Raw genomic sequence first — 16,555 nt, forward strand, 5'->3', positions numbered from 1 at the left:
TTAATTGCTCCTTAATGTATAATGGCGTATTTATTTTGAAGAAAACCTATTTTTAATATGGGTAATACAATTTGTTGCAAACAAGGTAGGAAATATTCAGAAACTTTTTTTTTATTCAGCAAAAAACGCTTTGATACCTTAAGTTCTTTAAAAATACACAAGGGGTAATAGCCCTGATTTTTTTTTTTTTTTTTTTTTGAAACTAGAAAACTGGTTACATACTTCATCAAGTTTTCTAATGTTTACATGATTACAAATATCACATAAAATTTATTCTTACATATTAGGTTCATTTATGATGACTTTCCACAGTACTTTCATGGTCGATTCTTGTGACATTCCTGCGACTTCTTTACCAATGTCAGTTTTTAGATCTCGTAATGCAAACACTTAACCGAAGACTTTATATTTCCACTCGGTAAAACCAATTTTTTTTTCTGATTGGAAAAGGAGGATATTTGTTTAACAACACCTCGCTATGAAGCAGTAGGGTCATTCCGCTGTCACGTGCGGGACAAAAAATACGCTTAAATTTCATTAACATTTCGTCATATCTCTTAATATTTTAACGAAACAGGGGTAAGCAATTTTTTTAATCTTTACATTTGATACAAAGATACTTTTGACAAAATTATATTTTTATTAAACAATTTTGTTATTTAAAATAAAATTTATTTACACGCGTCACGTGCGGGACACCCAAAGTCAACCTCTAGGTAACTTCCTTATGAGTAAGCTAATATTTTTGCTCTATTAATACTTCAATGACGAAACAAATGGTAGATTTTGAAAGCTATGGTTCCAACGTTAAGCAAACATATCTCATTGGTTTAGAAATAATTATTTAAACCATTGAAAAAATATATATATATATGCCCATTCCATTGAAAATGTTCATTGTGTCCCGCACGTAACGGTTCCTATATTTCATAAAAAAAAAAAGAAATAATTTTTGAAGAAAGTTTTTGCTTAAGAAGTCACACATGCGTTTGTGATTTCTTAAGCAACAAAATTTCGTTCCTCATTATTTTAAACTATTATCTTTAATGAAATATATGAAGCGTCACGTACGGGACAAAATTACTGTTTTCCCTGGAATGGCCTAGTAAGGTACTGCCCCTAAGCCCGGGTCAAGGCAAAACTACACGCAATGTACCGGAAAGCCCGGTTATCCCATCCAAAGACGTCCTGTTTCGTCCTTGTTATGGACTCATCAGTCTGGAATAGACAGTAACAGAGCTGGAGGCAGGTTTCATCTCATAGAAGATGGGTGTGCACAATGTACAGTTTTAATATGGTTTCGCAGCAGAGTAATGGATTTTCATCTCATACGAAAACAAGGAAATTGAGAAGGTATCTCAAAGAAATTTTATTATCAAAGAATAACAGAAAAAAAAAATAATTTGAATTTTGACCTCTTGAATACAAATTATGTTTTTCGCAATCACGAGTGTGTGTGGGTTAGGCGTGTGTGTTTATGTGTGTGTAGGGAGGGGGTATGACTATGTGTGTAGGCACGTGTATTTGTGTCTGTGTGCAAGTATGAATGTGTGGATAGTTGTGTGTATGAGTGTTTGTGGTGGGGGGGGGGGAATGTGTATGTGCGTGTAGGCACGTGTATTTGTGTCTGTGTGCAGGCATGAGTGTGTGTATGTGTAGGTGTCTGTATGTGTTTGTGTGTACGTGTGTGTATGTATGCATGTAAGTGCAGGATATTGGCGCAACCTGGAGACGGTTTTCGCTAGAGGAGCAGCATCGTAAGGCCTTTGTCGACGGTGATGCCGCAGAGGGTGCTGGCGGGAAAATAAAATAATAGGACATCAAAACAGTCACAAATAAAAGCAATAAGCAATCGTGATTGCTCAAAAAAAAGTTTTCGCTGTAGTGAATATCGTGTTTTTTCTATTTAAAGCAATTTATTTAATGCTTACGTCTTACAATGCAAACATAAATAACTACATTAAAAGAAATGTTTTCTCTATTCGTCAAATACAAAATAATCTACTCAAGGGTTTTTCCGAAATACTTTGTCTGAATTATAAATATTTGCCCAAGTTATTTTTTCATTTTGTTTTTCAAAATCTCATAAAATTCGCAAATAAATGCAAATAGCTCTGAAATTTGTTAAGAATACATGCAAAAAGAATAGGTAATGAATTCCGCTATCTGTGTAGCTAAATATACCTTTTTTTCATTTAAAGTTAAATCAGAAAGCATTCAAATGAACAGTAATTAAATTACATAAATCCATTTAACTATTTCCGAATTCTCAAAATTGAATTTCAAAAACGTTGCTTTTGTTCTAGACAAAAATGTTGAAGTAAGCCATTAAATATACAATTACTGTACTAAAGAATTCTATAATTGAATTTTGAATGCCTTTACGCTTAAAGAAGTACAATTGAAAATGAGATTTAGTTCTTAAGAATAATCAATTAAACATTTCATTTCATCTTCTTGTGAGCCTCTCCATGGCACGGAATTGTTTTTAGAACATTGATTCGAAAAAGCAGAAGAATTGGGAACAAAATAAAACATTTCATTTTTTTTTTTTTTCATATTTGAATTAATTACAAAAAAGTAGCAAAGCGATGAATCATGGACACAGTTTAAAGAAATAAAATTTGTATTCCATTAATATTATACAGTAGAAAATCTTGTAATATGTGATGAAGTCACTGGTTCATATTTAACATTTTTCATGGTATTGCTTTTCTCTAAGAAGTTAAATCAAAGTTATTTCTGTTTCTTTTCTACTTCCTTTTACAAAAAAGGAAGTATTGTATACGCGAAAAAACTTTCATCCAAAAATCGGCCTTAGTTTACGTTCTGCTCAGCCCCAAATAAATGTTGAGTTTTTTTTATTAACCCGGCCACACGTGGATATGTGCATAGGAACGTACAGACACCCGAAATATCCATTTTGACGATCCCTGAGGTAATTACAACGAGTTTTCTCGTGATGTCTGTATGTACGTATGTATGTGCGTATGCATGCCGCATAACTCAAGAACGGAATGGCCTAGAAAGTTGAAATTTGGTACGTAGACTCCTAGTGGGGTCTAGTTGTGCACCTTCTTTTTTGGTTGCATTCGTATGCTCCAAAGGGGGTCTTTTGCCCCTTTTTGGGTGGAAATCATTGTTAATTTCGATGTAAACTCAAGTGGTGTTATAATTTGGCGGACACTTGGCGATATATCGACAATCCTTTGATCGCCAAGTTTTGCCGCTAACTTGGCGACAAATTTGGCGATTTTTTTTTTTTTTTTTTATAAATCTGGTTCTAATTTGGCCACTGTTGGTGATATTTAGAGAGTAAACTATTGAATCACATTAAAACTGCCAATAATGAGAAAATGACATTAAATTGGCGTAAAAGGAAGTCATGTGATGCACACATCAGCTCGTTTGAAAGAAAACCTTTATGAAACTCTAAAGTTTTCCTCTTGTTATTGAAGCTCTTTTAAACATGCTCTAAAACAACATTATTATGTTTTTAATACAAACTGTTGAACGAAACATTTACTGACTCAAATAAAAGTATAGCCCTAATGCATGGTATTTTAGTGATTTAATAAAATTTCAGCATTCGAATAAAAAACCACAAATTTTAAAATATAGTTTGGAGTGTCTAAAAATAAACAAACTTTTGCTGAACTTAAAAGTTTTTTCCACAATGAAAACATTGGTGTCTTAAGAGTAAAAAGCACTGCATTTATTCTTTCAATTTATATTACTTTGAAACATACTTCCGACTATATTTTGAATGCATTTTACTTATTTTAATCCGATTTCAAACGCAACGTGTTTTGACATTTTGTATTTTGAAGTTAAATAAATCCCTGGATCCTTTTAGGTATCGGGAAAGTGAGATGGGAATCTAACTACCCATTCTCTTTACTAAAACTAAATGCCTTATTTTCGGGGAGCCAACTCGTGGCTTATGTATGTTGAAAAATCAAATTTTAAAAATCGCGGCTTATATTATGCGAAGAAGACGATGGAAAAGCAAAATTCCGAACATTTTCGTTTCCGATTAATTTTGACTATCGTTGAAGCAGATTGAGTGAATCTGGTACCTTATTTTATTTCATTATTTTTATTCGTACGGTGAGTTTATGTTTTCATTACTAATAGTATGTTTAGTCCTTTCGTGGCTGAATTATGACAAAAAAAAAAAAAAAAAAAATGTGGAAAAATGAAGAGCTTTAATTCCTTTAAAATACTGCTGAAAATGGAGTATAAGTTAGTATTTTTTCAAACGTTATCTTCTTTATTTTCTTAGCAACCTCATGTGCATTTCGACATCTTATTTTTCAAAAAAAAAAAAAAAAAAACTTTTTCACTTAAATATAATTGAAAGTGTGCAAGTATTAAGGGAGGGCAGTCGAATTCTGCACGTTTCATTTCCAGTTTTCCCATGGTCGTTTCCATATTCGTTTCATGGTTAATTCTTGACGTTCAATGATTGGCTATGAGTATTCATAGCAAATTTACACAAAATAAGTAAATTTTCAAATTTTGAAATAAACTTTCAAAATATTCGAAAGAACGTTCAAAGTAATATTGATTGAAATAATAAATGCATTGCTTTTTACTTTTCAGACATAAATATTTTTTATGCCAAAAACCAATAAGTCTAACCTAAATTTATTTATTTGGCAGCGCGGAAGAACTTCTGTCGGTGCGAAGAATTATGTTCAATCCTTCTAATAACATTAAAAAAACAGTCAAAAATCCAAATACAAATTTAAACCGAAAATTCTTAACCTATCCTAGACGTAGCAAACAAAGTTTTCAGTTGAAAAGCAGTTTCACTTTTCTTTTCGGAAACTAACTCTAATTCTTCAAATTCTATGATTGGCTTTGAGTATTCATAACAAATTTTAAAAAAATAAATAAATTTTCAAATTTTGAAATATACTTTCAAAATATTCGAAAGAAAAAATATTCTTTCAAAGTAATATAAATCGAAAAAATAAATGCATTGCATTTTACTCTTCAGGCATAAATGATTTTTATGACTAAAACCAATGAGTCTAACCCAAGTTTATTTATTTGACAGTGAGGAAGAACTTCTGTCTGTGCGAAGAATTATGTTCAATCCTTCTAATAACATTAAAAAAACAGCCAAAAAACAAAAAATCCAACTACAAATTTAAACCAAAAATTCTTAACCTCTCCTAGAAGTAGCAATCAACGATTTCAATTGCAAACAAGTTTCACTTTTCTTTTCAGAAATTAACTCTAATACTTCAAACTCTTAAAATAAAAATTAATACATTATTCAACTTAAAGCATTAAAAATTGCATTAGTGAAATCAGGGAAGCAAATGTTAAAAACGAAACGATTGCAAAATATTAAAGGAAAGTCATTAGAAGAGCACGTTCACATATTGCATCGAAAAAAAAGTAAATCTCGTAGCACGATTGGTTGTTAGTTCAAATATAACTATCGGCATTAAAACTACCATTAACAGAACGAGCATTTTATTATCATTTCTATTCAATTGCGTTTCGCTAAAAATGTTTTTTCCCGTGCTTATTTCATTGACTGACACGATGCAATTAATATTTTGTTTCTCTTCCAGGGAGGGAATTATGGGTAATGGTCGTATCCCGCTACCCCAATGAGGAGCCATTACTTAAGCCTAATGTGAAATACGTTGCTAATATGCACGGTAATGAAGTAAGTACGCAAAACTCATTCCCATTCTCTTTTTTTTTTTTTTTTGTTTGCAGCGTGATTTATTAGAGAACCAAAAATTAAAACACTTTGCTGGTGTTGCATGCAAAGTGGAAAAATAGCAGGAAGAAATTTCTAAATAAACTTGGAAACTCTAGGAAGATGAAATTGCTGCTCTGGATTGATTGCTGTGCGTTGTGGAAACTATTCTTTTCCTATTCTGCTTTTAATAGAAATATGATGGTGTTCTTTTCCTTTTCTGGTTAGTGATAAATTCGGTTTGGGAGTTATTTCGAATGGTTCCGTTAATTATACGAACGTGTCGAAGTATAAGAAAACGAAATGTTTCTATTTTTTCTTTCAGGTTTAAAAAAAATGATTTTTTTATTTGATAATTCTGTTTTAACTCTTTTATACTTTTGTTGTTAAATTACTGGTAGGTTTTAATTTATGTGTATTATTACTTAATGTTTACAATACTTTTGCATTAAAACTGTATTATTTTTAAATGGATTTAAAAACGTCCTGATATAGGCATCTATCCTGTGCACCTTCTTATTGCGATAATTTTTGCTTATTCTAGATTAGCTATCAGTTTGTTTGCCTCTCTTGGCCCCCTTAAGAGGTTTTTCGCCTCCAGCTCAGGTAGTTCCTACTCCGGGCTGATGAGTGCTAAATAGCGCGAAACTGCAGTCCTCGGATGGTATACCTGAGCTGGCGGTGTATTTAAATATTTCTGCCTTAGCCCTGGCTTAGGGCGGTAACTTACAACAAAAACAGTCCTTTACTTGTGTTTGATTTTCCAAACACTTTTGGGCTCATGGACCTAGTCCAGCCAAAAGCTATAGAAAAACTTTTACTTCTCTGGAATGGGAAGAAAATTAGTAAATGTTTGAAATAGAATTAAATAGTATGGGTAGCATTTTTTTACAATACTTCCCACAAAAAAGCAGGGGCACAATTAATTGATCGTTTGCATTTTAGGCAATAGGAAGAGAACTAATGCTTCATTTGATAACGTACCTCATTAACAACTATTACACGGACAACTACGTCCGCTGGCTATTAGAAGATACCAGAATTCACATCATGCCGTCTATGAACCCAGACGGTTTTGAGAGTGCGATTGAAGGACAATGTTCAGGAGGTCAGGGGAGGTGAGTGAATGTTTTCTTTTTTATTCATTTTTTGCTAATTCATTTGAAGTGATGATTTAAGAATACATTAATGGTGTCTTATTCCTTTCCAACATAGTTATTCAAAGTGTAAAAAAAAATACCCACTATCTATCTAAGAAAAATATTTCAGTTGACATTAATGAGTTTGAGTTAAAACATTAAAATTAAACACATTAAAATACAAATGGAAGTTGAATTGGACTACTGTAGTAATGGGTTTTAGCAAATATTCGCTTTAAGTTTCACATTAAATTCCTTATGGCATAACCGAAATTCTTTTCTTATTTAAAAAAAATGTATAAAAATATGAAAGTATGCATCTAATTATGACTAACAAGCAACAAATCAATCAAAAAAGAAATATTTTTCTGTATACGAGGCATAAGAATCAATATATTTTGGAACAGTCGTCGACAGAATGCGTTCATTTCATGAAAGCTCTTCGTATATAAAGTAATCATATCTGTTTCAAAGAGAAAGTGATAGTCGCTCCACGCTGTTGAGTGGCTGTCGAATTTCATATTGTTTACTCTCCCTCAATTTTGGCGAAAAATATAATATTTTGGACAGACGGAAAACCAATTTATTGAGCAGATATTAATACCTTGACTCCCAACTACTACAAAATTCGCTGCACATGAAATTAGTTAAGAAAACCAAGTACGAGATATTTTGTATTTGCATCTAGAATTTATTGTATTTGTAGTACAAAGTTTAAGCAAACAATATATTTAACATCTCGGAAGTAAACAGAAAATCAAAAACTACTGAGAGAGACACGTTCCTGTTTTAAAAATGGCACAATACCTTTTTAAATTTATTTCCATATTTTCCTTTTCCAACCAACATTTTTAAACCAAAGTGTATGTTCAGGTACAGGGTGTCCAGCAAAGGACTCCCTGATTTCAAACTTAGAATCTCGAAAACAAAGGACGATATTGAAATAAAATAAACGGTATGTTTATTGTGAAACCCATAAAAATCATATACAGGAACTCGGAAATTAATTTAAAAAAATTGCCAACAGATGGCGCTGCACAATGTAATTGCAATAGAAGTCTCGATATATAGTGCTGCGAAGAGGTTAGTTGTTTCAGCAGTAGTTTATTCTCTCAGATATGCTTACATATACGCTACAAATTATCGTCCAATCTCTTCGCAGCACTATTTATGGCGACTTTTATTGCAATTACAGCGTGCAGCGCCACCTGTTGGAACTTTTAAAAACTAATTTACAAGTTCCTGTATATGATTTTTATGGGTTTCACAATAAACATACCGTTTATTTTATTCCAATATCGTCCTTTGTTTTCGAGATATTTAATTTCGAAACCAGGGAGTCATTTGCTGGACACCCTGTAGGAACACGATATAATGTGATTGAAGCATAAACTAAAATTTGGTGTCTAAAACCTAGAGACAGCATTGGAAGTCTCTGCGTAGAATGACAAAAATCATTCTCAGAAACCCTTTGGTTATGAATTTCAAGGAGTGACATCTTGAACTGTAATTATGTCGAGGATTTTCGATTTTATCTTTTTTCCGTAAAACAGTTCTTAGCGCAGAGGGTGGAACATGTACATCGAACACCCAATCATGTTGCTTTAAATGTGCCCTATCTACGGGGTGTTCCGTTTCAACCTGCAAGACCTTTATTTTTGCAACCGTTAGCCTTCGATGTATACCCCTAATTGAAAAAAATTTCAAAATCAGATGCAGAGTTCATGTACTGAAAGTGAGGTGAAAATAAAAATGAGTCAAAAAATACAAAATTTAGCTTTTTATACGGGCCCCAGGTGGCTTAACTTATATTTAGGAAAATAATCTCCATTGAAAAATAATTTCAAGACAAAAAGTTTGAAATTAGTACGACCAATATTCACCGAGATATGAAACACAACGTTTTGTGACTTATACCAATATTCAGTCGCCGTCAATAACACCTTTTGGGGGAAAATGTAGTTATTAACAAGTGTTTCAAAGTACATGTGTGCATAGAGTGTGATTTTTCAAATTATTCGAGGTTTTGTAGTGTGTTTTTGCGTATCACGGCATAACATTTGCATTTTTTTTTAATAGCAATGAAAAATACCTTGTTTTTCTTACCTTGACGACTTGTCCTTCTTCTGAAAGAGCAATGAGTTCCAATTTCATCTTCTGTATGGTCCCTTAAAACTTTAAACTGGAATATCTCCTTGAGTTTTGGTCGCACAAATGTCAAGTTTTTTGTGCCAGTAATAGTTTTAAATGGAAATTATTTCTCTAATTATTAGTTAGGGAGACCTAGGGCCCGTATAAAAATTTAAATTTCGTGTTTTTCGACTCATTTTAATTTTTGCTTCAAACTTTCAATATCTGAAGTCTGCATCTGGTTTTCAACATTTTTGCAGTTGGAAGTATACATCTGGGACTAACGGTTGCGAAAATAAAGGTCTTGCAGGTTAAAACGGAACACCCTGTATAGTAATCGTACTTAAGGTATCCGACTGCGTTAAAATCGACATTTTCAATAAAATATTCGTAATTGTTTTTATGATTTCATTTCGTAGTCTGATTCATTAGCTTTCCTAAATTGTCTTAGTTTTTACTCTACGTGAATTACTACTGAAGTTATAGCTGTATTATTACAGAGTCGTACACTGAACTCCTGACCGGGAGTTGCATTTAACGCGTTTTCTGAAGAACGATATTTTTGAAGAAAGCTGTCTACTGTAACAATATCTCAAAATGTTATATAGTATTGATGTGAAATTTTCTGAGATAGTTCTCTGAAATATGCTTGATGTTTTCCTCTAAAAGCTAAGCTGAATTTCATTATTAAGTAATATTTTCATGCGGATAAGTTTAAACAAAGGCATTTGTTTACGAAAAAATACCAGTATAGGAACTTTGTTCGGCTGTATTTCTGTATTTTTTTTTTAAATAATAAAACTTTTAGAGCAAAACACACATTAATGCCATGCAAATGTATTACTGCAAGGATTTGTGTGTGATTAGAACCAGATTTTGTCCATAACTGTTAGCGTAAGACACGTTTTTTCGCTATTTTTCTTCAATTTTATCCTTTTTTTAAAAAAATAATATTTAAAAACCTTGATTTTACATTTTTTTTCATAGTTTTGAAACATATGTAGTTAAAAAATAACATTTAAAAACATGTCCAGGTTGTTTTTTTAATAAAAATGTCTTCGAACGCAGTCGGATACCTTAAAGCGTTGTGGTAGACTTTACTTTTTATTATCATGTAGGTAACTTAGTGTTTTATTGTCCAAATATTTAATATTGTAATTCATTTCAGATATAATGCTCGAGGTTTCGATTTGAATAGGAACTTTCCCGACTACTTCAAAACAAACAACAAACAGCTGCAACCAGAGACGAAAGCGGTAATAGACTGGCTGGAGTCGACGCAGTTCGTCCTTTCGGGAAATATTCACGGGGGAGCTCTTGTTGCAAGTTATCCTTATGATAACGAAGCCAGTAACAGTAAGATAACATATTTTTCTTCTCTAGTACATACATAATACCATAAATACAGACAACCCAACATCTTAAGAGTAATTAAAGCCAATAGAATCAGATGGTTGGGGGCGTATTTAGGCGTGCAGATCTGGACCCGGTTAAAAAGCTAACTTTTTCGAAGATTGAGGGTACAAGGAGAAGGGGAAGAATAGCAACAAGGTGGCTGGATAGTGTTGAGAAGGACCTAAAAATTTTGGGAGTGAACAGGTGGAGAAACCTGGCAACGTGTCGTACCGCCTGGAGGAAGCAGACGGAGAAAGCCTTGGCCTGCACCAGGCTGTTGTGCTGATGAAGAAGAAGTACATACATGAAATGTTGCAGCGCAGTTTTGAAATTTAAGGGGGTGCGGGACACATTTTGAAAAAAAATTTTATTAAATACTTTTGAGCTTTGAAATTTTTTGCACTGATTCACGATCTATTTAATAAGTAAAATCATAACATAAATACTAAAGAAAAATATTTTTATTTAAATTTAATTTGTTTTTCTTTTATTGTTTTTTTTCAAATGGGGTTGCTTTAAATTGCTATAACTCAAAATATTCTTGGTCAATTTTCAATTTTTTTTCAAAAAATTATGCACAAATATCTAGGCTTTAATTTTTATTCGGCGATTTAAAAAAATATTGATTCAATTTTAAAAAAAATATTTGAAGAAAAATTTCGAAAAATTCGAAGGTACTTTTTTTTAAAAAAAATCATTTTTTGCAGTAAACGTTTTTTTAAATTCGCATAATAAAAATTGAAATAAACTGTTTGAAAAGGATATGCTCCAAATTTCATTACTTTATCAGTTTTTGACTTAAGAGTTTGAATGCAAGAAATCGGGAAAAATTGCATCATGGAGAAAAACGCGTTTAAAGTTTTAAAGTTAAATACACATTAGTTAGGTGCATGCAACAACAATAATTATATCTTTCGTTCTAACTAAGATAGAAACAAGGTTCGAACGTCCTTTTAAGCAGATGAAAACGGAGTAATTTTTCAAATGATTAAAAAAAAAAAAATGCAAAATTTGACGATTTTTGTGTTTCGGACCCCCTTCACATACAGGTTTCATAGATGTCATAAGTAATTAAATATGCTCTCTATGTGTGTCGGCACGAAACTTCGTATTTATCATTATTTTCCAACCAAGCATCTGATAGTCTTATCGACAATAAAATAAAGCAGAATGTGTCAAATAAGTCAGACTATGTAGGCAGTGGTGCCTACATTTTTCTTATCCGAGGGCCAGGCTGAGCATGAGCACCACTGGACTCCGGAGTGGACACACCCCAGTGAATGAACAGCTCGTAGTTAAAAAATTTTCTTTTCTGAAATGAACTGCCAGTAGAAACTTCCTTAAGAAAACTACAAAAAACTGCTGCATTTGTCCGCTGGTTAGGCGTGTTCATCACTGGGTCAGTGACTGATTGTGTTTTATCTGGCACTCCAAATATTCTGACGCAGAATCGTAAAAATTCTTCCAAATTTCTAAAATAACAATTAAATATATTTAGGAGACATGAAATACACCGCCAGCTTAGTCAATGCCAGCCCAGGACCGCAGTTTCGTGCTTATTAGCACTCATCAGCCCGGCATAGGAGTGACTGAGCTGGAGGTGAAAAACCTCTTAAGGGAGCCAAGAGTGCCAAACAAACTGGTAGCTAATACAGAATTAGCACTGACCAGACGAACGACCGAGACAATGGTTCGGTTCAACTCGAATATTGAAGGCAAGGGCAGGTGTGCTAATAAGCACGAAACTGCAGTCCTCGGCTGGAATTGACTAAGGTGTATTTCATGTATTTCTACCTTAGCCCTAGCTATAGGGCGGTAACTTACTGAATATATTTGGGAGAGTCGGGGAGACATAAACCAACTCCCTAATTTCGTATATGAATTTGACTCCATAATATTATAAAAATCAATCACTTTATTAACATCACCCATAACGTTGATACACCTCAAGAAGTCTCCGCTCAATTAAATTGAAAATTTACCGAACACCATCTCGTGCGTCTTTTATTGTTCAACAATGAGGTGTTGCCATTCGGCATTTTGTGTAAAATGAAATAAATTTAACAATTTAAATGCATTACAAATATGGATGAGGTGTTTCCTTATATATTACTGGAGATTATCATTACGTGGGAACATTTTTAATTGAGAAGGGCACCTCACATTAATTAAAGCGTAATTAATGTCATGTAACAAATACTAGTTTTTAATGAGTTTTTTTTTTGGTAATTTTGTAAGTGAACATGCACCGTTCGTTAGGCGCTCTACCCTAATCAGCTTCTTTTTCTCCTTGTTTTCCGAAATATTTTGATAATTTGATTAAGTTTTTTTCTTTAATAAAGGTATTTAAAAATTCTAGTGATAAAAAAAAATATCTTCTAGTGAAAAAAGATGTAGTTTATTTTATTTTTTTTATTAGAAACGTAAAGCTAGAATTCTTGCTATATACAGGCGTATCGACTACATACTTTCTTTAGTGCTGCATTGGAACACTGCACGTGCTACAGAAAGTTATTTCAACAGAAACGCAAAAAAATGCCCGGATATTTCAGGACAAGAGGGTTCTGGAACGGATTCTCAAAGATGCCAGAAGGAGTAATGGAACTAAACAAACAGCTGAAATTTTAGAGAACAAAACTGCAAAAATAAATAAATAAATAAATAAATAAAAGTAGGAAAGTTAAGGGGGTGTGCTAAATTATAAATATTAAAATTGTGGAGATTATGCAGAAAAGTAATGCGCAGTATCTGCGTTTTCTGTGTATTTCCTTATTTCATGTGTTTGGAGCTATGACTGTTTTATTATATCGCTCATTTGGAAGAAAGAGGCCACAATTTGAAGAAATGAAATTTTACAGGAGAAGCATTTGAAGTTGAACTCTTCAGGCAATTAAGAAAAGTTAGTTTTCTCTGCCCTCCAGTGGTTAATATTGGAACAAAAAATCTGTTATTATTTTCCAAAGAAGATTACATCATTTGAAGGCCTTTAAGCGAAAAAAAAAATTAAAATTTCTTATTGTGGCACTTTTCTTCTAAACGAGCGCTATACAAACAACAGTTTTGGCTTTGATGTAAATGCAAGCTAAATACAGAACATGCTTATGATTGTAAGAGCTTCAAAACTAAATCGTTTCTATGACAGAAATTAAAAGATGAAGTAACGACGGATAAAATTTGCTTATTAATTTAGTAGGAAAATTAAAAGAAGAAGTTCTTAAATAAATACTTGCATCAAAGCTGTTTCCATATTTTCAGTGAAAAGAATGCGTATTAAAAGCCTTATAAATGGTATGTTTTAGTATAGAAATATGTTAGATATAATATTTCATGAAGAATTTTAGATATAATATTCATTACGTATAATATTTCTTAACAATTCTAATATTTCTTCAAAAGTTTTGGATATAATACTCTTAGGATGTATTTCGTAGAGAATATTAAATATAATTTCTTAAGATATATACTTCTTACAGAACTCATCCAAAAATATCTTTATTAAAAACCTTTTGTTAAATCTTTAGTTTTTACTTTGTATGTGTGGTAAATTGAAACTGAAGAAAATTGGATGTTAGCTCCTATAACATATTAAGCTACATGAATTAAATTCTTTACCAGATTTATCCTTTATAAATCCTTGTTTTATTTTTGAATTTTTCTAGTTCATAAGTAAAATTTAATAGAATGTAAATATCTTTATTCAATCTAAGAAGCAGTTAAGTGCATGTAACTTATAAATTTTCTAATAAGAAATTTTAATGTGCAAATGGGATAAAAGAAGATATTAAATATGTATAGGGTTATTCAATAGAAATGTCAACGTCAGCATCAGAGTTTTTTTTCACAAAGCACTAATTGTGACTTATCATTTAATTCAGCATACGTTGTAGTTTATAAATCCAGTAACAGGGGGGGGGGGGTTTGAAAAAATTCTACTCGGTGTTTTTCTTCTATCTCTAAACGTGCAAGGTTGTAGAAAAAGCTTAGCATACGCAAAAAACATTCGTCTACGTATGCTTACGTAATGTAAAAATATTTGCACAATTTTTAATAGAAGTATGTTTATTGTAAAAGATTATATGTTGGCCAAACAAAATTGACTGTTATTTTTACATATATCACAATATAAGTATTTTAATTAGATTGGTTATTTCGCTAAAAATATTTAAGTTACGTTTGTTCCGAAACTGTACTCTTTTCTGTTTAAAAACTCAACCAGATAATTGTACCAGTCAACCCTGTGTTAATGTACATTTTCATTAACAGTTTTGAATAAGTAGACAATCTACATTCTCTTCTCAGTGTTCTCGACGTTCAGTTCACCTTCCTTGACTCCTGACGATGACGTATTTCGGCATTTAGCTTCAGTCTATTCCTTCAATCACGAAAACATGCATCTCGGGATTCCTTGCAGGGATGGTACTCCAGGCTTCCCCAACGGTACCACGAATGGCGCGGCCTGGTATCCTTTGACAGGTTTGATTTACAAATGAAATTTTTTTTTTTTTTTTTTTTTGAGCAATCACGCTTGCTTATGGTTCTTTCCTGACTGTTTTGATGTGCTATCATTTTATTTTCCCGCCAGCACCCACTGCAGCATCACCGTCGACCGGCTCCTCACAATGCTGCTTCTACAGCGAAAACAGTCTCCAGGTTGCATCCATATGCTAGACACACGCACATACATACACAACTACACGCACACACAAATGCATACGCCTACACACATACACAAACACATACACACACAAACACTCACACACATACATACACACACGCATACATACAGACACATACATACAGACCCCACACACTCATCACACTCATTCCTGCACACAGACAAAAACACACATATCTACACACATACATATTCCCCACCACACACAAAACCCCACCACACTCATACACACAACTACCCACACACTCATACCTGCACACAGACACAAACACACATTCCTACACACACATACACATACCCCTACACACAAACACACATACCCCCCCCCTCACATATGCCTACATACACACACGCGCACTCGTGATTGCGAAAAACATAATTTGAATTCAAGAGGTCAAAATTCAAATTAATTTTTTTTTTGTATTAGTAATAGTAGTCTGACCAGGAAACCACACATTAGCATATTGATGAAAACACTTTAAAGAAATCAAAAGAGCATAGTTGAGCATATTTTTTGATACACAAACAATTTGCACTTGTTTCCCTGAAATCGAGATAGGTGGACTTAAAATCTGGAGATATTAAAAAAAAAAAAAAAAAAAACTGTTTATTTGGCTGAAAATGTTCACTTAAACAGCCGCAGTATGTTTGCTTACATTCAAAAATATCGACAAGATAAGCACTGTTTCTAGAAACTTCCAATTCTAGCTAAATTTGAAAAATTTTCTTAAAATTGAACCTGCCTTTATTTTCTTACATTTACATCCCCCATTTTCAAACTAGTCGTGTGCTTCCCTGGTGAGGTTTTACATAAGTATTTTAGGAAATTTGTTTTTATAAAGGTCAGTTTGGGACATATTATTGAGTATTGGAATTATTTGTATGTAAAAGAGAAACTGTTCGTTGATTTAAAAGAGGAACGTGTGCGAAACCATGAAAAAAGATTATTCAACTAAAGGTGCCGTTACCATAAATTAGTTACAAATATCAGTCAAGAATTGACGTTCCAGTTTACTACAATTCTTCTGTCAAAAAAAAAAAAAAAAAAAACTGCATGCACTGAAACCTTGACATCATTAGGGGTTGTCTGCTGATGTGATGTCAATTTTTTTTTTCAAAATATTTCATCCTCCCCTCTTTTTAACGCAAAGTGTCTTTTACCTTACCTCCTTCTCTCCTTGCCATATGTAATGCTATTATGTTATAAAAAGATTTTTACTTAAAAAAAAAATGTGTGTCACATTTCTTATTACCTATAACTCGAAGTTTCAAGAACCCCAATTTCAAAGAAAGACGTCATTTCGCATGTTAGTATAACAGCAATTATGCTTCGTGTACTAATTTCAGATTAGTTAAAAAAATGCATTTGAAAAATTGCAGTCATATTTTTGGAGATAGTTTTTAACGGAATTTAAATCTATGAATGAACTTTTGACATTTTACCTTTTTAGTCTTTTTAATGCAAGTATGCACTTATCAAAAAAAAGTTAT

General features: G+C 32.6%; 1 protein-coding gene across 1 annotated transcript in view; it reads left to right on the forward strand.

Moving 5' to 3' along the window:
- The window catches only part of LOC129234230 (carboxypeptidase M-like), a 430,473-nt gene that overhangs the window by 403,063 nt on the left and 10,855 nt on the right, over positions 1-16,555 (forward strand). Inside the window, exons 3-6 of the mRNA XM_054868165.1 lie at positions 5,592-5,689; positions 6,671-6,843; positions 10,163-10,350; positions 14,689-14,862. Of these exons, the coding sequence (XP_054724140.1) occupies positions 5,592-5,689; positions 6,671-6,843; positions 10,163-10,350; positions 14,689-14,862 (633 nt within the window). The remainder of the gene's footprint in view (positions 1-5,591; positions 5,690-6,670; positions 6,844-10,162; positions 10,351-14,688; positions 14,863-16,555) is intronic.

This window comes from Uloborus diversus, chromosome 1, assembly GCF_026930045.1.
Source record: "Uloborus diversus isolate 005 chromosome 1, Udiv.v.3.1, whole genome shotgun sequence".
Taxonomy (NCBI): Eukaryota; Metazoa; Arthropoda; class Arachnida; order Araneae; family Uloboridae; genus Uloborus; species Uloborus diversus.